The 25,056-nt window shown below is 55.7% G+C and overlaps 10 protein-coding genes across 10 annotated transcripts in view; 4 read left to right on the top strand and 6 right to left on the bottom strand.

The window, feature by feature from the left end:
- Window positions 1-2,140: 2,140 nt before the first annotated feature.
- CHGG_09348 (uncharacterized protein) lies at window positions 2,141-4,960 on the top strand (the record flags this gene model as incomplete). Its single annotated transcript, XM_001227274.1, has 6 exons — window positions 2,141-2,333; window positions 2,390-2,824; window positions 2,886-4,222; window positions 4,295-4,395; window positions 4,460-4,651; window positions 4,726-4,960. The coding sequence occupies 6 exons, from the start codon at window positions 2,141-2,143 to the stop codon at window positions 4,958-4,960; spliced, it is 2,493 nt and encodes an 830-aa protein (XP_001227275.1).
- Window positions 4,961-6,057: 1,097 nt separating this feature from the next.
- CHGG_09347 (uncharacterized protein) lies at window positions 6,058-6,302 on the top strand (the record flags this gene model as incomplete). Its single annotated transcript, XM_001227273.1, has 2 exons — window positions 6,058-6,163; window positions 6,232-6,302. 2 exons carry the CDS (start codon window positions 6,058-6,060, stop codon window positions 6,300-6,302), a joined length of 177 nt encoding a protein of 58 aa, XP_001227274.1.
- A 475-nt stretch (window positions 6,303-6,777) lies between these two features.
- CHGG_09346 (uncharacterized protein) lies at window positions 6,778-7,805 on the top strand (the record flags this gene model as incomplete). Its single annotated transcript, XM_001227272.1, has 3 exons — window positions 6,778-7,334; window positions 7,414-7,646; window positions 7,720-7,805. 3 exons carry the CDS (start codon window positions 6,778-6,780, stop codon window positions 7,803-7,805), a joined length of 876 nt encoding a protein of 291 aa, XP_001227273.1.
- A 208-nt stretch (window positions 7,806-8,013) lies between these two features.
- CHGG_09345 (uncharacterized protein) lies at window positions 8,014-9,858 on the bottom strand (the record flags this gene model as incomplete). Its single annotated transcript, XM_001227271.1, has 2 exons — window positions 8,014-8,954; window positions 9,027-9,858. The coding sequence occupies 2 exons, from the start codon at window positions 9,856-9,858 to the stop codon at window positions 8,014-8,016; spliced, it is 1,773 nt and encodes a 590-aa protein (XP_001227272.1).
- A 767-nt stretch (window positions 9,859-10,625) lies between these two features.
- On the bottom strand, window positions 10,626-13,212 carry CHGG_09344 (uncharacterized protein; the record flags this gene model as incomplete). The annotated part of the gene is made up of 6 exons (XM_001227270.1): window positions 10,626-10,835; window positions 11,213-11,325; window positions 11,433-11,949; window positions 12,149-12,483; window positions 12,537-12,953; window positions 13,011-13,212. The coding sequence occupies 6 exons, from the start codon at window positions 13,210-13,212 to the stop codon at window positions 10,626-10,628; spliced, it is 1,794 nt and encodes a 597-aa protein (XP_001227271.1).
- A 597-nt stretch (window positions 13,213-13,809) lies between these two features.
- On the bottom strand, window positions 13,810-14,360 carry CHGG_09343 (uncharacterized protein; the record flags this gene model as incomplete). Its single annotated transcript, XM_001227269.1, has 2 exons — window positions 13,810-13,905; window positions 14,076-14,360. The coding sequence occupies 2 exons, from the start codon at window positions 14,358-14,360 to the stop codon at window positions 13,810-13,812; spliced, it is 381 nt and encodes a 126-aa protein (XP_001227270.1).
- Window positions 14,361-16,361: 2,001 nt separating this feature from the next.
- CHGG_09342 (uncharacterized protein) lies at window positions 16,362-17,930 on the top strand (the record flags this gene model as incomplete). Its single annotated transcript, XM_001227268.1, has 5 exons — window positions 16,362-16,779; window positions 16,832-16,945; window positions 17,000-17,117; window positions 17,175-17,239; window positions 17,314-17,930. 5 exons carry the CDS (start codon window positions 16,362-16,364, stop codon window positions 17,928-17,930), a joined length of 1,332 nt encoding a protein of 443 aa, XP_001227269.1.
- A 988-nt stretch (window positions 17,931-18,918) lies between these two features.
- CHGG_09341 (uncharacterized protein) lies at window positions 18,919-19,901 on the bottom strand (the record flags this gene model as incomplete). Its single annotated transcript, XM_001227267.1, has 3 exons — window positions 18,919-19,520; window positions 19,724-19,794; window positions 19,870-19,901. 3 exons carry the CDS (start codon window positions 19,899-19,901, stop codon window positions 18,919-18,921), a joined length of 705 nt encoding a protein of 234 aa, XP_001227268.1.
- Window positions 19,902-20,532: 631 nt separating this feature from the next.
- On the bottom strand, window positions 20,533-21,611 carry CHGG_09340 (uncharacterized protein; the record flags this gene model as incomplete). The annotated part of the gene is made up of 3 exons (XM_001227266.1): window positions 20,533-21,059; window positions 21,121-21,421; window positions 21,471-21,611. 3 exons carry the CDS (start codon window positions 21,609-21,611, stop codon window positions 20,533-20,535), a joined length of 969 nt encoding a protein of 322 aa, XP_001227267.1.
- Window positions 21,612-23,918: 2,307 nt separating this feature from the next.
- Window positions 23,919-25,056, bottom strand: part of CHGG_09339 (uncharacterized protein) — a gene marked incomplete at both ends in the record, with an annotated part of 3,853 nt that continues 2,715 nt past the window's right edge. The window contains 2 exons of the mRNA XM_001227265.1: window positions 23,919-24,437; window positions 24,635-24,960. Of these exons, the coding sequence (XP_001227266.1) occupies window positions 23,919-24,437; window positions 24,635-24,960 (845 nt within the window). The remainder of the gene's footprint in view (window positions 24,438-24,634; window positions 24,961-25,056) is intronic.

Here is a 25,056-nt window from a genome sequence, read left to right as displayed (position 1 = left end):
ATCTGAACTCGTCAAACATCTCTTCCTCCAGCAGCTGGGCGGCGGGGGTAACCTCGAAACCCGTGGTCGGAAATCGAAAAGGCGCTTGCGGGGCTCGGCGCAGGAGGCCTCCCGCCCATCTCATCAGTGAGGCCATGAAACCGTTCAGTGGCGTTAGTTACCCAAGATTGGCTGCGTTGTTGTGAATCTTCAGTGAAACTTGAGTAACTGTTGACGGGCAGGAGGGCGTCAACGGTAAAAGCACAACTTACGTCCGACGTGCCACGCCTCCCCAACCCCAACCCCGGATAGTCGCGGCCTCGGCGAATCCGTTCTCCCGATTTCCTGCAACTACGGGCACGACAAGCAAATATGATACCCCGTCGTAGGTAGTTTCGAGGGAAGAGCTAGGAGTTAGCCGTTGGTGTTGAACTTGGATTTGGGGAGGGTAAATGAGCGTATCTGGTGGAGCTTTGCATGCACCATTGCACAGTGGTTTTGGTAGGTAAAAATCGGGAATTCTTGAGAGCCTCAGGATTTCGGGTTTGCGTCAAGAATCATGAACCTAAAGGCCTTTTCTTCTCCCTGTATCGCTAGGTTAACCGCAGCCTGAGACCTTTGTGCGATGTTCATTTCACTGGCTTGTTTTCGACCCCGACCTCTTGTGACTTAATTATTAAGTCATTGTTCGCAACCTTCAACCATTCGGAGATTCAGCAACTTCTCAAAATCACTTCAAAAACTGCCACGGCCATCTAATCGTGGCTCTTTTCCGCGGGAGAGGAATATAGACTAGGTAAATACACGTGACGGAACTGCAGAATTTACCTCTCACCTAGCCTGCTTAAAGCTGCTGGACCCTGGCCGGAGCCAACCGCGCGAGAGTGCACTATTCTCAGGGGAGATAATAAACCCTCCTGTGGTTTAAGCCTGACATGTTTTCTGGTTGCGATGAATTGGGCTAGTGCCGATGGCTTCGATCATGGATGCATTACGGTACCAAAAGGGCAGCCGGGTACTGGCTGCTGCCAAACCAGTTGCATGTTGCACAACATATCGGGACCGTTCTAGTCCCTGGAACTGCCCCGCTCCTTCGGGTGCACTCATGTTCCTCCCCCAGCACCCCTCCTCTGGTGTCTGTCATCGTCATCTCTGCGCCCAAGCTCACGAGCCGACAGCGCCACGCTTTCCGACGTCGATCTCGAGACCTTTGCGGCAAGGGCCTGCCCGCCTGGGAAATGACAGATATGGATTCGGGTAGTCTTAAAATCATCTGCAATGGTGTGCAGAATCCATCAGTCGAGTCCGTAAACCTTTCTCGCCTTGCAAACATGTCATGAGTCTCATGGCACGTTCAAAATGCCCGCACGTTTTCATTTCTGACACCTTCGATAGCATCGTGTCGATTCCAAGCCTGCCGCAGCTTTTACCATCCTACCAACCCCGAGATGAGACAGCATGGATCCGGGACGTGTTTGCTCACCACTTCCCGACTGCTCGGGTTCTCCTTTTCCGCTACGACTTTGCAAAGTCGCCGACTGATGATTCTTGGCTCCAAATCCTTCGTGAGGGCACCACGCTATTGTATGGGCTCATCCACCAGCGGTCACGCGCGAAGGAAATGAACCGCCCACTCGTATTTCTTTGCCACAGTTTTGGTGGCATGGTGCTCAAGCAGGTCAGGCCACTTCATCGACCCCTTAACCGGATTCTCACATGTGACTAATCGTTGAAAGGCGCTCATCTCCGCCAAACAAAGTCCTGAGTTCAGTTCCATTTTCGACAGCACCATCGGTGTGCTCTTCTTCGGCTGCATCCACAACCATACCCCTGCGGCTTTCGAGACGGCCTGCATTAGGTGTGCAGCCCTCGAGATGCGCATCCCTCTCATCAAGCTTGGGCCAGAACTCAACGCGTATTTAAAGGGGTGGGACAAATGGAGTATCTTGAAAGATACTCTCGAGAAGTTCAGGCAGCTCGACATCCAGTTCCCGATCTGGAGCTACTGCGAAACCCGCAAGTCGACATACAAAACCCACAGGCTCCGGCCTTCCGAGTCGTCGGTGGTCTGTCTTAACCTTGGTCTGCTACCGTCCTGTCATCAGCGAACTAACCCTTCTATATGTAATAGGTGTGTACGGAGCCACTCGCACGGCTCAACATGCATAACGAACAGTTCTTCCAAGTCGACATGGACCATCTCCAAATTTCCTCGTTCCCCTCTCGAGGTCACCCCCTTTTCCGGCAAATCCTCACCGTGTTGAATGGAATGTTAGCCGCCGCCAAAAACGTCCAAGTCTCGCAAGAAGAGGCGACGCTGAACGAGGAGGAAATGTCAATGAGTGACTTTCCAGGTAACTATGGCTTTCTGTACTTATTGAAGACATCCCATTGACCACATGCATTCAAGGATCGGGACCCGCAACCCCGACAAGTTCCAAGTTTCCCGACGAGACGGAAACTCTGACAACCCCTCAACCTCGGAAGCTGAATCTCCCCTGCCGGAGCATTCTTCCCCACAAGGAAAACCTCAACTTCACAGGCAGGTCGGACATTTTAGCCCAGATCTACGAGGTCCTGCGCCCCGACAAACCAGAAAAGTCCAACTCCCAAGCCGTCTTCGCGCTGTGCGGACTTGGCGGCGTCGGGAAGACCCAGGTCGCCATACGGTTCGCCCTGGAGTACATGGAGTCCTTTGCGGCCGTACTCTTCGCTCACGCTGATGAGTCTACAAACCTGCTTGGAGATTTTGCCCGTTTTGCTGTTGACCTGGGTCTCGTGGACGAGGATGAGCCGGACCACCTCTACAGCTGTGAGCAGTTGAAGAAGTGGTTCGAAGAGACAGGTATTTCCAGCGTCGGAGAACTACCGTTTTTCTTCGTCTAATACGTGGTGATCTGTTCTAGACGTACCATGGCTGCTAGTGCTCGACAATGCCGATAACCCGGACAACACGCTCCTGAAGTTCTGGCCACAATGTAGCAAAGGGGCAGTTCTAGTCACAAGCAGGACCAAAACACTGGCCGCCAAGTTTGGTTGCGACGTTCTCCCTCCCTTGAACGAAGAAGAAGCTGTCGACCTACTCCTGAAATTAACTAACCAGGAGCATATGAAGGCGCCAGGAGCAACCTCCCCTGCTGGCGGAGAGAACGATGAGCACCAGGAACAGCGAGAAGCCGCCCGACAAATCGTGCACCGCCTTGGTTGTCTGCCTCTCGGAATCTACCAAGCAGCCAACTTGATCGTGAACGATTCCTGTCTCTTCACCGAGTTCCTCTCAGCCTACGACTACCATGATCTCTTCACCTCAACCGAGGACATGCAGCTCTTCGGAAATCCCAATGAGGAGCCCTACCGCCACACGCTTCTGAATGTTTGGTCCATGAACTTCGACAACCTGTCCAAGGACTCCCAGAAGCTCATCAACGTGCTATCCTTTCTCAACCCGGATACGATCGAATTGGAGATGCTCGCCAATGGCGCCGCCAAGGCATCCAAAGCCGGCGACAGCGGTTGGGCCATCATCGACAATGTCCGAAAGCTAACCAAACAGAAGGCCATGATCCTACAGAGCTCTTTGATGGACCAAAATGCCGCGACGAAAACGCTCTCCATGCACAGGTTGGTACAAGCGGCTTGCCAACAGCGGATGACTCCGGAAAATCGGCAGGACTCTTTCTACATGGCAATTAACCTCGTACATCACCTGTACCCAGTTGCACCGCGGAAGAATAGACACCGCCCCGATCTGTGGCCGACACAGGGGCGCTTATTGCCGCATATCCTGTCATTGTGTCGTTTTTATGAAGACTCACAACTCGAAGGCAAGGTTCCCCTAGCCGGGACCAAGGAGTTCGCCGAGCTCCTGTACAACGCTTCATGGCACAACTACGAGCGGGGCACGTTCGAGCAGTCCGAGCCGCTCCTCCAAGCCTCGGAGCACTATTGCCTCGCCCACGACGGCTGCGAGCTCATCCTGGCCGACATTTACGGCGCCCGGGCGTCGGTCGCAACCGAGACCAACGAGCAGAGCTCGGCGCTCGAGAACTTCAAGCTGCAGTACGAGTTCGTCGACAAGGCGGTCAAGCGGGGCATGGTGGACCTGCCCGACATCCGGTACTGCTTCGGGCTCGGCGGCATGGGCAACGGGAACCAGGGCACCGAGCAGTACGAGGAGGCGGAGCAGTGGTACCGCAAGTGCTTCGACGCGTTTGAGGGGTTGGATGCTGACAAGCGCATGTACGTAAGTAACGCTTGGCCCTTGGACCTGTGTGTGGGATTTGATGCGGAGTAGAGTGGTTGACGTCGGTGCTAGGGTGGTAATTTCGCCTTTTGCTTGATCTGGCAGGGTAAACTTGATGAAGCACAGGCGGTCATTGACCCAATCATGAACAGCGCTCCCGATAGGGGATTCAGGTACGTAGACTTTGTGGCGCTCTCCGTCTCATATCATTTTGAGAGCTATTACTAACGGCACTAGAACTGGGTACCTCATGTACCCGCTGGGAAACCTCCAGATTGCACGGGGCGAGTTGAACAAAGCCTTCAAGACGCACTCAGACGCCCTCAAGATCTACCAGACCACCCTCGGCGACAAGCATCACCGGACTGCAGATCTGTGCCACAAGAAGGGGTGGCACCACCACGCCCGCAAGGAATACCCCCAGGCCATGTGAGTGGCTCCATTTCCCGTTTCAAGACACGACGCTCGACGCACCCCATCACTAACCGCGCGGAATGTTGCAGCGAGCTCCTGAACCAAGCTCTGGCCCTTTTCGAAGCCCGCCCCACGTGGTATCGCAACGAGAGGGCACGGACAAAGTACAAGCTGGGCTGTGTGTTGCAGGACGCGGGGAAGATGGACGAGGGCAGTCGGCTGATCAACGAGGCCGAGGAACTCCGCCGTGAGATCATTGGGCCGAATGTGCTGCCGGGAAATGAGCGGGAGTTTGACAGGCTGGTGATGTTCTGGTCGCGGTAGCTTACTCGCTGTTGAGATTTTGAGGTCGTAGTTTGGTTTGGAGGGTGTGCAATCGTAGCATTTTTTCATGATAGCAGTGTGATTGTTCTAGCGGATTGGTTCATTTCATGGGGTTCCCCCTCAAGAGCAGAGCCTCAAAAATGTCTCCATCCCGTGTTCTGGACCGCTGTGGCCATATTGCCGGCGGGGTAGGTATCATATGCTGCCACTCGTTGTGGCTGACTGAGACTCTGGGCGTGTTCCCCGTGGGGGGTTAAGTCGCCGCCTTCGAAATGCCACCCACCCGCATCCTGTTCATTCTCCAACCATTCAGCTTACTTTTGATCCCCGCAGTGGCTTTCCTAAACCGTCGCCGCACTTCATCATCTCCCCGGCAAAGCCAATGATGTATTAGCATGGGTGACAAGGCTCCCGTGAAGGAGGGACGGCAGAGTATTGCAGGGTTCGGTCAGGTAATTGCAGAGATAAGATTCTTCCCAATGGTCTCGCTGGATTTACGCAAGGCTCGCACGGTTGCATGCTGTGCCACACCATAACAAGCCCATCGTCCAGTAGTAGTGTGCAACTCATACGACGCCCATATGCAGTCAATCATCGATTGCGTAAGACAAACTCGATCCTCGTGTCAGGCCAGTTACTGATAGCAAGCGGGATGCAAATCTGGGGCTTTGAATCTGCCGGACACACGTTGAGGCTTCGTGTATTATGTTGCCGACGGCACATGCAGCGTGTTTGCCGTAACGGTTTGGGGGGCACACACCCTCAACTTCCAAAGGTCAAAGCCTCATCAACGTGTCTTGTGGAATACCCAACTAGACACCGAGTATAGCCGACATGTATGTAATCCACGGTGCAGGATGGAGCAACGGCAAGATGGATCATTGGTGTGCCCAGTCATGAGATAATTTAGGTTGTCTGAAGGGTTGGATGGAAGTCAAGACAGATAGGCTACGGATATATATGACCCTACTTGGACCAGAGAGTCAAGCTTCATTCTTTCCCGGAATTGTTGCCTCATCACAAAACAAACTGTATCACATCCTCGTCACTAAAATCCATTCACAAAAGCTTTTACAGCTTCCCGTTTAAACGCCATCATGCAACCTGCTCCAGCCCTCAGTCAACCCTGGAAGGAGTGGTATAAACCCTCAAACGGTCCCCTCGGTGAGAGGATGGTGATCCCATACATGGCGGCTGGAAACGGTATGTGACTCCCTTCCCATGCAGTTCGCGTTCACAAACGACCTTGGCTCACTGACCATAATTCTCAGGAGGTGGAAGTGGAGCTCTCCCGAGGGCCCCAGCCAAGCCTCAGCCTGTCCCCAAGGAGGATAAGGAGTAGTTTGTCGGCGGGCCATCAAATTCCTGCCAGACAGCAAAGGGCAAATCTTGGAAGTTGTGGTTTTAGGGGTTCATAGGGATTCTTAGCCGCCTTACTGAACACCGCGTTTCAATTGAGTGTTAACCCAAGCCGTTCAATGGCATACATAATCGAGGCGATTGTGAAGTAGGACGGTGGTACCGGTGATGTGCTTCAGATTTGCCTCAAGAACGATGTGTGTCAAATATGTAGGTCGACATCTCCAGGGTCGTGTACGTGCCTAAATGTACTTCCGTGGGCATGTACATGATTATTTGTTCGGAATGCAGGAGTTTCCGGGAGCCCACATCACTCTACTTACTTAAGATGCTGCCACCCCCGAGTCATAAGCTACCACCCCGGGTTCCCGTTACTCCCTCAAACTCGTTGACAAAGCCAAAACCGCAGATAATTCCCCCCCCCCCCCCCCCCCCCCCCCCGCCAACCCGCCACCGCAATGGCCCAAACCATGACGGCAACCGTGACCACAGTCCCTGAGTCTAAGGTCCACGTTCCTATCCCATACCTCGCCAAGTCCCCGCTATATAAGACAGAAAAGCCATACGCGGCTGTCTTCGACGTCAAGGACATCCCAGGTGCGAAGGCTACCAACCATGTCATCGAGCTCATGCCCCAGGATGTTCACAACGCGCGTGACATCCCACCGGGGACCTTCACTTTAGAGAAGAACGGATTCGAGTTCCTCAAGCGCCAAAACTGCCTCGACGTCAGCAACATCGACGATGAAGAGCTCATCTACAACAAGTTTCGCGTCGAGATGGAGGACACGCTGCGCAAACGATTCCCCCAGTACAGGGACATCATCTATCTGGACCATTCCATCCGCAAACGTAGCCCCATGTTCCCTGGAACCCCGGGGCAGCCAGTAACCTTTCCCCAGCCGGCGGCGTTGCCACATTTTGACTTTACCACGCACGGATCGTTCCTCCGCATGGCCCTGATGTATCCGGGCGAGCCGGAGGTGTATCAGGATCGGGACTTTGACCTGATCAAGTGAGTTAGCTGCCCTTCACATACCAGACTTGCAAAGGGTTGGTCGGCTAACTATTCCCCCCGACTGGGGGATGGGTAGCATCTGGAAGGTTCTCGCCGGCCCTAACAACGACTGGCCCCTGGCGGTGTGTGATGCCCAGAGCGTCGACTTTACGACCGATTATGTCGCCAACGACGTCATTAACGAGATCACCGTCGGCGAGAATGGTTTGATGCACTACAACAGTAAACACAAGTGGTACTTTCTGAAGGACCAGGAGGTTGACGATCTGATCGTCTTCCGCAACTCCAACTCCCTGGGCAAGCGCGCAAGTTAGTACCCCCCCTCTAGTTCCCTTTATGGATCCCATGAACTGGCTGACGAGTTTGACTTCCTGGCCGCTAGTCGCTTTCCATGCCGCGTTTGATCCCAAGCTGGTCGATGGCCCGCCCCGACAGAGCATTGAGATGCGGTTTGCCGGTTTCTACTGACATTCTTGTTCCTGGTCGTCAAGGGTTGTCTTCCAATACAAAGGTCGAAAGTCAAGGGGGAACAGCCCATACCCATTACTTTAGTCCTTGAGGTAGCTTGTCTCTTGCCCGAATTATTCTTGATAGTCTCTCCCTATGCTTATTACAAGCTATCAAATGCAGATTTCCCCCAGATGTATACATAATTGTCATGACCATTGGATCCTAGTTACCGTTTCCACCTCATCAACGCCATGACCAAAATCCCCGTCAGCACCACCGAAACCCCCGAAGCCACACCCCAAATCCATATCTGAATCCCCTCATCCACATTAATAAACGTCACATTCATACTCAAACACGACGACACATACCCCAACGGCACAAACACAATCGCCAACACGGTCAAATTCGCCACATTCCCCGACTCCCTGATCCCCTCCCGCGCATCCATCCACTGCGCCAAACTCACCAGCGCCCCGCTCGCCGTCTCGCACTGCAGCGCCAAATGCCCGCACTGCTCCACCAAAAACCCATAATCCTCCAGCAGCTGCTCCTTGATCTCCCCCATCCGCTCCCGCCCCTCCTCCGTCCCCGCCCGCGGCCACCCCGCCGACCCCAGCCGCCCGATGCTGCCCAGGTCCTCCTTGCAGAACCGCTCCACCCGCCGCACCAGCTGCAGGTTGAAGCGGAGCTGGTCGAGCACCAGGCTCTGCTGCGCGCCGTCTGTGATGGCGCCGCCGGCGCTGGCCGCGGAACATTCCGTGATGTCGGCTTCTAGGAAGCTGAGTAGTTGGATGCGCGTGCGGGCGGCTGCGTGGTACACCCGGCTGAGGATGTAGAAGGGGTCTTCGGCGAGGAGGTGCGCGTCGCTGGTGGTGAGGTTGGGGGAGGTGGGGGGGCTGTTGAGGGTGGTGGTGGTGGTGGCTGTGGCGAGGAGGAGGTCGATGGCCGGGTGGTAGGGCCGGTGGACTTTGAGCATGGCTTGTTGGAGTTGCTCTTCGTCGACGGAGGGCGGGATCGCGGGCACGTTGTAGGGGATGACGGGGATGAAGCCCGTTTTGGTGGAGGGGTCGGAGTCGGAGTCGGAGGCTTTGTCCGAGTCCATGTATTCGGCCCAGGGGGGGTCCACGTTCTCGAATTCCCGGCCGCCGTCTAGGAGGAGCAGACCTAAATGCCAAAGGTGTCTGATTAGCTATTGGGGGTCTACCTCTGATGCTTGGGCTTTTAAGGGTTCCTTACCATGCCAGATCTTGTCGCCCTCGCGTTTGACGCTGAAGGAGACCATTTGCTCCACCGTCAGCCACTCCTCCTTGTGGACATGCAGGGCCCTGAACCGGGTAGCGCCATAATGTTTATGCTGGAACAAACGCCTGTCGTACGCGCTGCGTTTGGCCTCCAACGAGGTACGGCGCTCGAACCGGCTGGTGAGAGAAGCGGAAAAGCGCTGGGCAGGCTGCACCGTCTGGGCGTTGCCCGAGATCTTCAGCATGGACATGAACCTCACGTGAATGATGTTGTCCCGCTTTGACGGCAGGTTCGGGAGCTGATCTCGCCCACCTCCTGGCCTCGAGTCGGATCCGTAGCCGCAACTATCGAATGCTAGGTGGTCGATGAAGAACTCGGGCCGCGTTTGGTACATTTCCCCGAGGATCCCAACGGATTCCGGCGCCAGCAGCCCTTCCACTACGGTGAGGTGGGACTGGCGTGCTAGACGGGCCCGCTGGAAGTCGGTGGTGGGCGTTGAAATGGATGTAGGGAGAGAGGGTCGCTGCGTTAGTTTCGCCGAGGTTGAGGAGGAGAAACTCTGGCTCCTGGGAACCGGGCTCCCATGCGGGGTTTCTGTCCGGCCATTCCTGTCCAAGTGATGGCCCAACAAATAAGTCGTTGGTACCTGCAGTGGTGAGAAGGTGTCACTGGATGTCGTGTGTAAATAGTCGATTAGACTTTGGTAGAACACGGCGGCCGTCGGCCAACACCGAAAGCAGTCCCTGATGCGGGCTTCATAGGGGTACTTCTCGGGGCTTGATGATGTTGGGGTTTGTTCCTCTGGTGGGAGAGCCATATCGTTCATGGGGGACTCATTGTGGATGCTTCCACTGCGGCTGTGCGAGATTTCCATCAGCGGGGCGCGCCCTTTTAGCTGATAATATTTCGATGCACAGGGCGAACGCCATTCCGTGCCCGAACCGCCTCGTTTGCGGCGCAGTTTCAGCCAGCCAAGCCAGGCGCGTAGACGAGGCACTTGTATTATGTTGTGCCCGATCTATGGTTACACGAGGTACGTTATGCGACTTTTGATTCGGCCAGAGTTCGGTACGTACACTTGCTTGTCGGACGTCGCCCGCACCAAAATCCCTTTGCCCGCCCCCCTTTTCCCTTTCTCACCACCGCCCTCTCGCCCCCCGCGTCCTTAATGCCACCACGTCCAATCAAGGAAAGCCACCCAAAGCCCTGCCTGCCGGCCGAACAAACGATCCAACCGCAGATGTTGCAAGATAATGGGCCATCGATATCTTGCAGCTGATTAGATGCACGTTGGGGCGTCGCACTTTGGCTTAACTTTTCGAATAATATCTCCGGAAACATAACACTTTCGAACCTTTTTACGATGATACAAAATACAACGGCTGCACAGCTTCAAGATGTAGACTTGATCTCGAACTTGCAGTGTTGCATGTGTCAGCAGTCAGGACCTTGGTTCCAACAATTCGGGGTCGAAATAAAACAAAACAGGTAAGAAGTATGATTAAATTACAGACAGTATAAAATCAGCAAGTGTCCTAAACAAGGTAGAGGTCCTATGATACCAGCATCTCGTTTAGTCAGGGGGTGCAAGTCCTATTCCTCGTCGTCCTCGTCGTCCCCGTAATCGTCATCGGGACGCTTCCTTTTCCCCCCACGTAAATCCCGGCAACCGCAGTGGACGGTAACTTTGGATGCGTAGTTGACGGAGGATTTGCCGCAGGTCTCAACTTTCGGGTAAATCTGCCTCAACCTTGATGTCATGTCCTGGCAAACCTTTACCAACTTGTGGTTGATGTCCAGGATCTGGTCACAGGAAATACAAGACTCGGTTATTTGCTGAAATTCGCACATTTTGGATGGCAGGAATGAGAGGCCAAAGCTGAAAGTTTGCTGGAAGTTTCGTGGTCACCGAAGGTGTCTAGACCGAGCAAAGCTAGGTAAGTATACCTACCTACCTATATATCAAGAGAAGACCGTCGCTTGCCCAGGTGCCACGTTCCACCTGGCTTGTGACGTTAGGGTGGTTATGGTTGCCTCAATGCCATTGTTTCACGCTAGTGTGTGGAGTGTGGAGGAGTTCGCTTTGTGTTGCTCTAACCAGCATCGTACTGTGAACAATACCACTTGTTCCACGCCCCCACGTTCTCTTCGTGTCCCGCCTTCGACAACATACATCATACATGTAGACCGGACCACTTCTTCAAGGGCCGTGCACCGGTTCGTGATGAAGTCATACAAGAGCCGCCGCTGCTCACAAGTTGCATTTTCATGTGCGTACTACTCGTTCCACATGCTCAAACAACCATCAGATATCCAACAAGTTCACATCCACACATCATAACCCCTAACTACGCCAACCCCCCTCCAACCCCCCTCACGAGCTCCTCGGCTTCAACTTACAAATAACCCCCTTCGTCCGATAAAACCACCTCGAACAAGTCCACCACACCTCATTCGGATCCTCCAACTCGATATCAAAACTCGCCAACAACGTCGGCACCACCTTATACACCTCCATCATACTCAGATTCCTCCCCAAACAAATGCGATACCCCCCCCCAAAAGCCAACAAACTCTGTCCCCACCGCGCCATCCTTTCCTTATGCTCCTCCTCCCCCTCCCCCTCCCTCCTTAACCACCGATCCGGATTAAACTCCTCGGCATCCTCCCCAAACACCTCCTTATTCCTCCCCACAATATACGGATTCATGCCCACCATCTGGCCCGCCGGCACCACACTACCATCCGGCAGAGTCAATCCCCCCTCGGGCACAATCCGCTCCATGATCATGGACACCGCCGGGTGGTAGCGCAGCGTCTCCTTGACGACGGCCTCCAGGTAGGGCAGGGCGCGCGCTTTGCTGTGCGCCGCCGGCTCGAAGGCCGCGAAGTTGGCGCGTACGTCGCGTTGGAGGCGCTGGAAGATGCGGGGGTTTTTTGAGCACGTGGTAGAAGAGGGCGCGCATGGTGATGGCGGTCGTGTCCGCGCCGGCGATGACTAAGAGGGGGGGTTAGTGGGTGGTGTGGTTTGCGTGGTTTGAGGGTACAGTGGATGAGGGTTGGGGGGGAAGGGGGCGGGGGGGGGGCTTACGATTGAGTAGAAGATAGCCGATGACGCTGCCGTCGTTGACGAGCTCTGGGTGGGTGGACTTGGACTCAATAAAGTATTGCAGGAAGTCGGGGTTGCCTTCGGTGAAGTTCTTGTCCTCGCCCTTGAGGCGGGCCGTCAGATTCTGCACGGCGATGCGCGTGACGTTGCCGATGTTGGGCGGGCCGATGGGGTAGATGGGGTTCTTGTCGAGAATGTAGTCGGTCCAGGGCATCTGGCCGCACAGCGCCAGGTAGTCGATGGACTTGTCGGCGATGGCGAGCGTGCCGTCAAAGTCGGTGCCTTTCTCCATGTAGCCAAACTTGGTGCTGAAGGTCACCATGCCCATGAAATCCCAGGCGTCTGCGCGGGTCAGCAAACTGTTCTGTAGGAGACAGGAAAGGGAGGCCACTTACAGTAGCTCAGCCACTCGCCAAACTCGCACGTCTTCTTGGGCTCAACATAGCGCTTTTGTAGCGTGTCGATAAACTCCTTGATGATGGTGTCCATCAACGGTTCCATCACCAGCACGGCGGGCACCGAGTAGTGGCGCACCACGGGGCGCTTGATCAGGGCATGGAGGGTGGGGTCCACCTCGGAGAACATGTGGTACGTGATCTTGCCATCGATGATGGAGCTACTGTTCTTGTAGAAGTCCGACTTGATCCATTTGCCGTCGGTGCCGTAGATGACGCGGTACAGCTCGGGAATGTCGAGGTCCAGGAGGTTCGGGCCGATGCGAACGATCGGGCCGTACTTCTCGTGGAGCTTCTTCATCCGGGGCGCATACTCTCCCGAAATCACCTGCCAGACACGCCAGAGGTTCGTCCACCCTGGTTCTCACGTCAGAATGGGGGTCCCATGGGTTGCCGCGAGCTTGGGCCACATACCTGCGAGAAAAGGGCCGGGGTACTTCTTCAGGGGCGACGTCTGATAGGCGACGAAGAACCACAGGAACACGGCCACAGACGGCCCGAGAACCAGGGCGCTCAGCTTGTTACCCCAGACGCCGGCAAGCAACGTCGTCAGGTCCAATGTGAATCCCTCCGCAGGGGGAATGCCGCCATTGGCGGCTGGTGACGCGGAAGCCATGGGGCAGTTTCTGGGGGAGTCGGCCTTGTGTTACACAAAACACTCACTCGTGCCTTCAAACCACGTGGAGGTAAGGAGCCGCACTCCGTGCTGTTGTGCGGCACGGCAGGCGGAAGGATGGGAGGAAGGTGAAGAAGAGGACACAGGAAGGTGAAGGCGGCCCTTATCGGACCCGAAATTGCAACAGCAGCCAGGTCGCGTTATGAACAGCGTCGGCATGCAGGTGGGGAGGAACCCAATGTTCTTGGCCGTTCCCATTGTGTTTTAGCGGGTTGCCGGTGCATGTTACATACAATGCAGACAGGGACGAGATTGGTATGGTGGGCAGGTGGGCTCCAGGGCACAAATGCAGATGTGCACCTCTCCTCGGTCGATCTTGGGAACGAGGACCCGTCGCTCATGCGGATCGAGTGAATCCTGTGTAATGGTACAACACATCGGATAGTTTGGTTGTTAGATCCGGAAGCTCCCTCCTCCTCCTCAACCCTCTCAGGCCCCTCCAAGCCTGAGATACGGATATTGCGTGATGTCGTCGATCTTTTGGGGGGGAACATCCCCTTCCTTTTTATCTTCCTCAGCTGGGCTGATTTCGACACTTCAAGGGCAACTTGCCACGGGCTTGCCTCCGGGCTTGTCCCGTCCCGTCCCATCCCGGGAAACATGCCCTGGCACGCCAACCCACCGACGTGTTCCCTGTTTGAAAAGGTTTACGTAGCATGCTGCGCTGCAACCTCTGGGCAGCAGTCAAAACAGACGTGGTTCTCGGCCCCACATGCCGCTCTGTTGGTTTGAACGATGGAGCGGGATGGTGGAGAGAACGTCCAAAATGACCCCCACTGTTCCCGTTCCGCATCAGCACTAACCCACTCCCGAAAGTATCCTCTCCACTGGCTGACCTCGCTGTCGTCTCTCATTCGCTCCGAATAAATCCGGGTTCTCCTCTTTCCAACCTTGAACCCTCGCAAGCGGCCCAGAAATACAAGGGCATCGGCGCGGCCGTCATTCCCCGTGTTGGACTTCCCGTCGTGTTCATGGTTGTGTCCCAGCATCATCCCGGCTCGCTGTTGTTTGTGGGTGCTTTCCTTCCTCGGGACCGAAAATTGGCGATCATCCTTCTCAAAATCAACTTCACTCCGCAACAGAAACATTGTGTTCTGAGGGTGGCGAGCCAGGGATGTTGCGAAGTGTGAAATGTGTGGAGGTGCAGGGGACGTATTGAGAAAACCAATAATTCATAAAACAACAACGGCAGTTGCTTGTTACGTGCCCAAACAGCCGTGGCATTCAAGCAGTGTGACCAACCGCATGAACGTGGAAGGCAGGCGCAGCACGGCAACATTGCGGCTGGAGCTGATACCAGAACGGTGTGTGTGACAACCGAACGCAACGTTTAAGGTGCAAGTGGCTTGAAATTTCCAGCAGGCTGGGAACTGGCCGACGCAGCGTGGTGGCGGGTGTTGCCTGTTCCGGTTGTTCTTTTCCGACTGAGACATTGGCTGCAGCGATGCGAACCAACAGGCAAGAACAGCTTTTCCACCATCCCAGCACGATCCGAACCCAAGAACTCACACGAAAGCCGGACGGGACCCGGATGTTTGGACGGGTCTCGCAAATTCCGATCGGGGCGCCTCGCTATCGGGAACGTGCGCCGTGTCTCAATTTCTCACGCCATCGAATTTCTTTTTTCCCACGCTCAAACTGTGAAGCTGCTGAACCCATGGCGGCGCTAAATGGTTAGCTGGTTAGCTCCCAATCCTCCTGCACCAGTTGTTGGCGACGACGGCGGCACGATGGGCATGCGGTTGTTGTCACGAATCGGGCAATTCTGCCGTGGACAAAGCCTCCATCAACCCCGTGTTTCCCGCCTTCGTACCAAGATTAACTTTTGACTTTCCAACGCAGCTTGCGGGCTTGAGGCACCTGAAACAAAATAATGAACGATCACTTCTTTATAAGTACCGTGGAACTGTCCTCGCATTGCATGATGTCCAACCCGTCCGAATAAACCGGGATGCTCACCGCTTCCCCGCGTCTCGACACCCTCGAGTATGGCAACATCGTACACGTGCTGATCAACCGTGGCGGTTGTGACTCGATGGCCCTCAATGGCGCAGTGACTGCAGACAGCAATCGTGGGCGCCGAAGTCGTTCTTGTTCTTTTTCGTCCTCGACGGACCGACTTACTTTTGCTTTTTTCCCTCATCTCCTGTTCCCTCGGCGTGGGGGATTCCTGCAACAAAAAGAACCTTGGCGATTGATACCCTAACAGACTCATCCGGCTTCCCCAGCCAGTGAGGCGTCTTCGGTTGTGACCCCCGTTCCTGCTTTGACCCAGCACAAGGGTAACAAACCCTCCGAACCGGGGCCCGAGAGACTTGGGACTCGACCTTGCCTGCATCCCCCTTTTGTTGGCTGTTGACGCCGGAGCCATCCCCGGGCAGAAACCCGGTATCCACCCACAGGGCAAAAAAAAACCTGAACTCGAAGGGGAGCAAGAAATCAAGAGAAGAGAAACAAAAAGTAAAGGGAACCAGAAAAGAGAAAAGATGTAAGTAAGGAAAATCAAGCCAAATAAAAAGGTAGATTTTGGTCTTCGGAATGGCTTTCCTTTCGTTCTTGTTGAAGGTTTGGTCCCAGTCAGCAGCCGCCATGGACCCTTGGAGTTCGGCTTTTATTGCCCAGAGGTGGCACTGAAGCGCGCGTTGATGACCCCTGCTCATCCCATCCCGCCCACGGTGCAGAAAGCAAAGAAGATCAGCTTGAACGTTGCGGCACAGAGCCTCGTGGGACCGTCCCAGTCACCCCCGGGCGGTTTCACAGACCCGACAGACAGAGAGAGTTACAGTTTAACCTTCGACCCTGATGAGGCTGATCGACATCATTCCCCTTTCTCGCTGACCTGACGGCTGAGCTGAGCCCGTCTACAGAGTTACTGTGACTCTGTTTGGGGCGCGGCCTGCCATTCGAGTTGCTTTTCCAGGGTCGGTTCTTAACTCTCGCTTGTCCCCCCGCCTCGGCTCTTGTTTCGACGTCCCATGGTCACCCAGCAGCCGCAGTGGCAGCAGCTTCTTCAAGCAAAGGCAACCGGTTGAACCGTTGAACGCCCGTCCACACTCGATTCTGGACTCTCGACTCATTCTCCCTTCAGGATGGTGGCCCCGGTGGGCATCAAGGGCGACGGCCCTTGGTCTTTGGCCGTCATGTGGTTGTTGGCTTCGCTCGTGTTCTTCTTCCTGATTCTACGGTTCTACACTCGCGTTGTCTGTCTCGCCTCGTACGGCCTCGACGACCACGTTTACCTTGTCGCCTTTATATTTTTGCTGATTTTCACCATCTTCACAACGCTTGCGGGTAACTATGGCTTTGGGCAAACGATGGAAGAGATAGGGAGCATGGACGCCGTTGTTCAAGCGACACTGTACGAATGCATTGGCCAAGGTTTCGCCATTGTCGGTATGGCAATTGCGAAAGCATCACTCGGCTTCTTCTTGCTTCGCCTGGTTACCATCACCTGGCACCGCATCGCCATTTGGTCTGCCATGACGCTGGTTATGCTGGCCTCGATCGGTAGGCTTGACCCTCAGTTTAGGTTCCGGGTCTCCATACTGACTCCAAGCAGCCCAAGTCCTCTGCTTCTGGCTCTCCTGCGTCCCACTCGATTTTGTCTACGACCGCCGCATCCCAGGCGGCTACTGCCCCATCGACACCCGGCCGACGTCGTACATCCTCTGCAGTACGTTGCACCCAGTCCCACTCTAATGCAGTATGCGAACCGGGGTCAAAACAGTTTCCACCATCTTGGTCGACTTCTTCTTTGCCATCTTCCCCTGGATCATTGTGTGGCCGCTTAAGATGCCGCAACGAGAAAAGTACACCATCGCCGGCAGTATGAGTCTCGGCTTGATGTAAGCACAACCACCACGCCAACCCAACTCTCAAACCTCCACTAAACACCCTCCCAGCGCGGCCGCCGCCGGCATCAAACGCACCACCGAAGTCGAAGGGCTTTACACCCCCAACTACCTCAGTAAGCCCGCCCGTCCCCCCTTATCCATCCAATCAACCACCCCTCCCCACCACTAACCACCCTGACACCAACAGAGGACAGCGTCGGCTTGATCGTCTGGTCCGCCGCCGAGATGTCCATCACCCTAATCTGCATCGGGATCCCCGTATGCCGACCTCTCTACAAGCGGGCCTTCCGCCGCCTCTTCGGCGAGACCTCGTCGGCCGGCTACCAGAAACAATCCGGGGACGGCGGTGGCGGCGGCGACAACCAGAGCAACTCGGTCCCACTGCGCACCATCGGCGGCGGCCTCGTCGGCGCCGACGGGAAGCCCATCGCCGGCTCCAAGAAGCACCACCCCAGTGCGAATAACTCGCGCAATAAGTCCGGGCTGGATGATACCTGTGTCGATAAGACCACGAATGGGAGTACGGATGATGTCAGCTTTAGTGATGTCAAGTTGGGGGTGGGGGGTCCGTTTACGCGGACGACGGTAGGGAGGGGGCGGAGGGAGAGTGGGGATAATGCGTCCGAGGAGGAGATTCTGGGGGATGAGTTCCGCCGGAGCCAGATACAGACTGGACGGCGGTCGGATGAGGAGCGGAATACGTCGTCGGGAGGGTCGAGTGGGAGGGGACACCCTAATACACATGGACAGGTTGGGCACAACGGGATTATGGTTACGGAAACCTACAGGGTTGAGAGGTCTTAAGGTGTTTTGGGGGTGGGGCTTGGTTTCCTTTTCTCAGACATGAACACGGCTTAGATTTGGACTTTTGGGATGTTTTATTTGATAGAGGCACGCATGGGGAGCGAACTCGCGCGGTGGAGAGCCGGGTCTCGGGCTTGGAGTTTTTTGTTTTCTCATACCCACCTTATACAAGGAGCTTGATGATCATCTTATTTATCCTGTACAATATTCAAAAGTTACTGACAACGAAATATTACTACCTTCGGTTCTATTCAGTAAGCTGGGCGTCGTTCCCACAGACCTCGTAGCTCGGGGCCGTCCATACACCCAAGGTACCCTCCAGGTATCTTCCACTGAGCGTCTTAACCCCGATCTTTAATGCGACGTCCGACTTCCTCTCTTGGGGCATGATAATTATGGTTAGGTCAGCCCGTTAGGGTCCTCTTTGGGATGTTTTGGTTGCTCTTGTGGCTGCCGTTGGAGATCGTTGATCGACGCAAACAGATCTCATCAATCCTGGAAATGGCGTCTCGGTAATTCTGACCACGCGCCTTCGACAGCTGTGGTGTTGGTGGCGTCGGGAAGGTGAGACATTGTGCGCCAACCGTCTTAATTTTGTGATACAGTTGAACTACCAGTTTCCTGTTATTATTGTTGTTGGTATTGGCGACGCTTTCCTTAACTTGCCTGGGATGCGAGGTATTAAGTCTGCACTTTTGCTGCACCCCAAGCCCATAAGAACACCCACCCTTTCTGTACACGGCCGTGCATTAAGCATAATCTCATCACGGTCTCTAGCAGTGATACCTATCCCATTAAAGGTGGCCGGCGTGCTGTCTGTCTACGCCACCCCAAGTCGTCTCCGCGCTCAAAGCACACCTAGACATCGCCCTTTCCACCTCCAGTTCCCAAACAACAACCAGCGTAGGCCAGCAAAGCACACCATGTACAGGGTGGCCCACAACTGTATGAAGGGCTCGGCAATGTTCCCGACAGCAAAGAGGGATCCTTAACCTCGTGGACGGGGAGGGGGCCGAAGGCTAGGGAGCCGATACGGGTTCTGGACGTCGCCGCGCTGCTGATATTCCCCATCCGCATCATTGCCTTCGTCCTCGTAATCGTCATCAAAGACCAGCAGTGGGGGGGTATTGAGCCCCGCTTCTCCGCCGTCGGGTGAAAGGGGCGCGATTCTTTCGGTGGGGGTCTGTCTACCGCTGGGGCGGAAGAGGAATTCGGTATCCGTCGTGCTTCGCAGAACGCACAGGCCCTCGGTATTACCCCTGGCCTTCGTCTGTTCCTTTTCGGCCCTCTGGAGCTTGAGCCGCGCGATATCAGCAGCGTCGTCCTCGCGGAGGTCGATGACTCGCAGCGGAGCAGGTCCGTTCTTCTTGGTTTTTGTCTTGCCTCGGGGCTTCTTGGGCTTTTTCGAGGATTCCGGCTCTGCTACGCCGCCGGTGGTGATGATGGTCTTAGGCGGGCCAAAGAGTGCTGTCAAGGTCGGTGCGATGAATCGGAACCTTCGGGTGGTATCCCCGTGCGCGGACGGCTCCTCTGTCGGCGCGGAGCAGCCTTCACGCATGCAGCCGGCGCATAGCGTGCGGGAAAGGTAGTCTATCGGAACCTATTAGCCGGCTCGTATGTCTTATTCTGGGGAAGGGGTATATCCGCACGGTCATATTCGGTCCTTAGGCTGCCGTTGGGGCAGGCGGGGGGGTTGATATGGAAGCTGACCGCAAAATTGGGCGACTGAACGTAGTCATCACACCAGATGTATGCTCCCGTGAAGACCAAACGGGCGATGATGTGGCCTTTACCTTCGTCCATGAAAGCAACCCGTGTGTAAGGGCCGGGGGTGCCTCTGATGCATGCGTGTGGTATACAGGGACTAAGCGAAGTTAGTCGTTTCTCTCAGAAGGGAGCATGCTTATCGCGCCCAGTGCGACAGGATCAAAGTACGTACCACCAGAGTGCGATGAGATTCTGGACACACATGTCGACTTCTTTCTTTGGCGTGATGGAGTAGGATGGCTCCGGTAAGAATAGCTGTGCACCGGAAAGAGGAAGGCGGTGGGCAGTTATTGGGTAATAGACGGTCGAGTGGAAGAGAAGGTTGATGGCCGATATTCTGTCGGTTCGTAACAGTTGTTCCTTGAATAGGGGGGTAGTAAGTTTGCTTCCAGAGCTTTGAGTTAAGCATAGCGATGCATCACACAGAACAACCAGATGTAGCGAGCAGTTTGTGACGACTGGTGCGGAACTGAAATGAATATTTCTGTGTGCTATTTATTATTCAGCGATACCTGTTCACAACATGACCTCTGAATCATGGGATCAGATGAGGTTGTGGTCAGCGAGGTGGCAAACTGTAAAACACCGTCGGAAGTGTGGAACCAACCACCGTCATAGAGAACAAAAAGAAGTGTAAGTGGGCTGATTCAATACTTTGGTATTTTCACGGTATTGTGATCAACTTCGGACAAGCTAGTTTCCTGACAAGGATCTGACCTCATAGACACGTCACCACACACACTAAACTCCCAACATGTATCCAACCAATCTATTTCCAAAACACCATGCCCTACCCACTCACCCATACCATCCCCATTCTTGTCATCCCGCGACCTCACTCCGCCGGCTTCGCAGCCACCACACCACCGCCCGCCATCGCCACAACTGCGGCCGTCGCCGACCCCAGCGCCGACATCATCAACAAGTTGGGTTCACCGGGAGAATTCTGCGGATAGCGCGAGTTGAAGCCAATAACATCCCGGGCCTTGGTGAACGACGCGGGGGTGATGCCCAGGCGAGCGGTGGAAACATGCCAGCTGACGCCCTCGCTGCAGGGCGGGGTGGTGAGGGAGCCGGCGTAGATCTGGAAGGCGTTGGCCTTGAGGACGTCGACGACCTCGGACATGACGAGCGGCGGGGTGGTGACCTTGGTGCCGGGCACGGCGATCTGGTCGACGACCGAGAAGATGGTCTCGAGGAGGGTGGTGGCGGCGACGGCGGGAGGGGTCGCTTCCTGGCGGCCGAAGATGCGCGAGCGTTTGGCGGCGGGGGCGGGGGCCGCGCCGCCGTCGGCGATGTTGATGTAGGTGCCGATGACAGCGATTTCTTGGGCGGCGGACTGGAAGACCATGTGCATCTCCACTGGAACGGGGTTAGTATCGACTTGCAAAACAGCCTTCAGAGGAAAGGATGGATAACGTACTCGCTTGGCTTGTGCCGTTGTCCAGGTGCTCGCTGGGCAGATGGAAATGAAATTGTTGGAGTTCGAATGTCTTGTCGGCGACGGCCAGCGAGCCACCCTGAGTGATCACCTCGACTGTGGTACCCAGGTTCTCGAACTCGGCGCCATCGGGCATGTCGTTGATCGTCAGCTGGACGTCAGACCCCTGAAGGAGGCTGAACACGCCGTCGACCATGTCGATGGGGGACTGGTTGGTGCCGGTGGCGCACACGCCGTTGGCCGGAGACTCGAGTGCTGCCCAGTTGAGCGGTCCCTGGCGTCTCTGTTAGTCGGAAGTTTCCGCCGTGGGAAGCCAGGGGGGAAGTCCATACAACAGCCCCGGTATATCCAAACTTGGCAACCTCAACGGTCCCGCCCTCGGCGCGCGGCCGGAGGAATGTTCCGTGGGCGCATGATGCGAAGACCCGCGTCGCCGATGCCGCCAGGAGAAAAGCTCTGAGTGCCAAACCCATGTTGAAGGAATAGAAACCAAAAGAACACAGAGATCCAAGAAGGGAATATGGTGCAGGGGATTACTCAAGACTCAAAACAATAAAATAAGGTATAGCAGAAACGAAGAGGGTCCCAGACCTTCAACCGAGCCAAGAAAAGACGAGAAAAGAAGAAAACCGTACGACCCATGAATCCATTAGCTAACGAGCCGAGCGGGAGGAGGCTGATCTTTGTATGCGCCGTGGGCACGACCAGCCCGGTGGTGTCGACAGGCCACTGGGGTGACCCCGTGTCTGGGGCCTGGGGAGGGCCACTACCTCGCACTCATCTCGACTGGCAGTTATTCGCCTTCTTTCCGGGGAAAAAGTCTGCTGCCGTCGTAATTGCCGCCGCTATTACAAGGGGTACGGAGTCTCTTTCTCACTTTTCCCTACCAAGAGGGGCCAGAACTCGTCATTATCAGACCACATTTTCGGTTGCATCCTCCAGCCAAGAAAGGGGTGGATGAGTTGCGACAGCCAAGCCTTATGTGGTGCAGCAGCGAGAAGCTTGGCCAGCTTGGCGGTGCGTGGGCGGCCAGGCTCGAGGCCGAGTCTGGGGAGGGCCGGCGTCGAGAGACAGGCCAAGAGATGCGGCTCTCTTAAATTTGCTAATTTGCCTGGGCATCGTTTGCGAAGCGGAACAAGCTTTTTTGGTGGTATGGTTGTCGCAATAATGTCGCAATAAAGTCACCGAGTTGAGATGGTTACGAAGACGTCATTCATTTTGCCTGTGAAAGAGTGAACTGTATTTACAGAACGGAATTTGTCTCCAGCAGCTGGAGTCCAGCTTGACGTCGGTTACCCACTTGTTTATCTCTCCTGTGGTAAGGGGAAGCCCTGCGCCTTCGGGAGGGAGCATCCCCGGAAAGAGGGTCAGGCGTGTTGTTGCGACAGATAACCCCAAGCAGAGGAGGGCTCGAGGGTGAGGATCCATGCACTTTTGGCTCTGGATGGGTTCGAAACGAACTGCCTAATTCGGGCGACAACTGCGACATGAAGAAAATAACCTACCTGGTCGAGAGAGCCTAGCGCCTCTGTCCCGCTGAAACCATTGAAACCATTGCTCGGAATGATTTTTTTTTGGTTGCAATGGCCTCCTCAGGCGAGAAAAAACTGGGGGTGGCTGGCCCGTTGAGAAAGTGCGGGAGCGTCTGATTTGGCGCATGAAAGGAAGTCGCAGCCGAGGAACACCCCGGAGAGATGGAAAGAAGAAGCGGGCGCATTCCGCTTGAGTTGAGACGAAATGATCTGCCAATCAAAGCCACTGGAAATGCACCCCATCTCTCTCAGTCAGAAGCTCGCCAAACGGCCAGGCCTTCCAGACCCCCTTTTTGTTTCAACCCATCCCAGAATAAGCTGCGACGAAGTGCAAAATGGGCAATCGATAACTTTCCTTATGGTGGTGGCTGACGGTTGAGTCCGGCCCGTCTTGGCCCCAAATCCCAGACACTGTTCGTATGGACTGCGCACGCAAGCGATTGGCCTTCTCGGGTTTCTTATCTTGATCTGATCCATTTCATTCTTGCCGCATCATTTTTCGATTAGGTGATGCTCGCCAACTCGACCCTTTGCCGACACTTTGGGCGTTGACCAGCCCGCAAAGTTTTGGTTCTAGAAATATCTAATCAGGCTTCATTACTGTGGCATTGATTAAAGAATGTTAGTTATTTTAGGCCCTTTCCCGATCTCTCCAGACGGCCGAGCTGGATCGCTGTGTGATGGCCCTTGGCAAGCCGGGTTTGGCAGAGGAGCACGAGGGAGTGCCGCGTCCCGGAAAACAAAAAACAAGACCGGACTCTTGGTGATCACCACTTACATCCGACGAAGTTGATGCAGTTGCTTTTGGCCGTCTCAGGCTCTAATCTTACGAAGTTGCCCCGTTCCAAGCGTGCCGCCAGGTATTATGCAGCGATGTCTTCATCTTGCTTCCGAAACAAAGTATATTTAATACACATGACCCAAGTTACACAGCGAGTAAGGAGGGAAGAATAGCAATAACAGTAACAGCAACGGAAACATCACCCCGGGAATCTAGTCCGCGCAAACACCCACTTTCGATATCCAAATTCCCACCGCCCACCCGCCACCAACCCGGAATAGAGGTGCCATGGTCGGGACTGCCAAATTCTGATTGCTCTGCTTCGCTATCACTTTCCACTAACAGGCACATGCAGTAAAATCTCCTCCCCACAACAGCCCAATCAGCAACCCGCAAACCCCTCACACCCATGATCACAACACCACGGCGGGCACGGCGTGAAAGCATTCCCGTTCCCCCCACACTGCTCAAAGCACGTGTACCCCGCGAGCTCCTCGACGGGGATCTGCCCGCACAGCTCCGGGTACGGATGCGTCGGCGTCTGCGTCGGCGTTGGCGTCGGGTCCGGGTCTGTTTGTGTCTGCGTCGGCGTGCCCGGCCCCGGGAAGTTCGGAATCACCGACGCCCACGGCGGGAAGTAGGCGCACTCCGTGATGGGGAGGGGGAAGACGGGCGGTGGGGGGGGGGGGGCCGGTTGGCGGTGGGGGCGGGACGGGGCGGAGTGGGACGGGAGGGGGAACGATGAGCGGTGGTGCGGGTGGGGGTGGGAAGGTGAACAGCGGGGGGATGATGACGGGGTAGATGAGCGTGGTGCCGGGGGTGAGGGTTATGGGCGGGAGGATGAAGGGGAGGATGGGCACGAAGCCGGCGGGGAGGATGATCTCGGTCGGGGTTGGTCCGGCGGGGAGGATGACGGGGCCGAACTGGAAGGGGGTAGTGGGGGTGAAGCCGATGGGGAGGATTATGTCGGCGGGGATTGGCACGTCCTGAGGTATGTTGTGCCGGCGATGGTGACGTCGAAGAGGGGCACTTGACCGCGGTGGATGGTGACGGGGGCGTCGAGTGGTTGGTTGAGTGGCAGGATGATGGCGGGTATGCGCAAGTCGGGGAGGTTGGTGCCTGCGGGGATCACGAGGGGGTAGGGGATTGGGATGCCGGCGGGAACGGTGCGTTGCGGGATAACGAGGGGGGCGGCGGGCGAGTAGCCCGGCGGGAGGACGACCGAGTTCGGGATTTGCACGTTGGGGAGGATGACGACCGGGTTAGCGAGATCGCCTCCAATTCCGCAGCATGTGGCCGTTATCCGCTGCCAGAGGTTGCACTCCTCGTCGCAGGAGTCCGGGCCCGGAGAGTCGTTGTTTCGACCGCTTGGCGGGTAGTTGGCGATGCCAGCGGCGCAGTCGGCATCGATGGTAAAGGTTGCCCCTGGCGCAGGGACCGTGCAACCCGGGATGCTCCCAATGGTGGCACTCGAGGGCGACGTGCCGTAGCCGCCGTTGCCCGACGAGCCTGTATTCAGAGATCCGTCGAGGTCCACGGCGAGGTCGAGTGCCCAGTCGACGGTGCCGCCAAATTTATTTGCCCCGTAGATGCTAGTTCGCTGGT

Source organism: Chaetomium globosum, genomic scaffold, assembly GCF_000143365.1.
Source record: "Chaetomium globosum CBS 148.51 scaffold_6 genomic scaffold, whole genome shotgun sequence".
Lineage (NCBI taxonomy): Eukaryota > Fungi > Ascomycota > Sordariomycetes > Sordariales > Chaetomiaceae > Chaetomium > Chaetomium globosum.
Note: the sequence above shows the minus strand (reverse complement) of the source record. Positions and strands in the feature narration are given on the sequence as shown.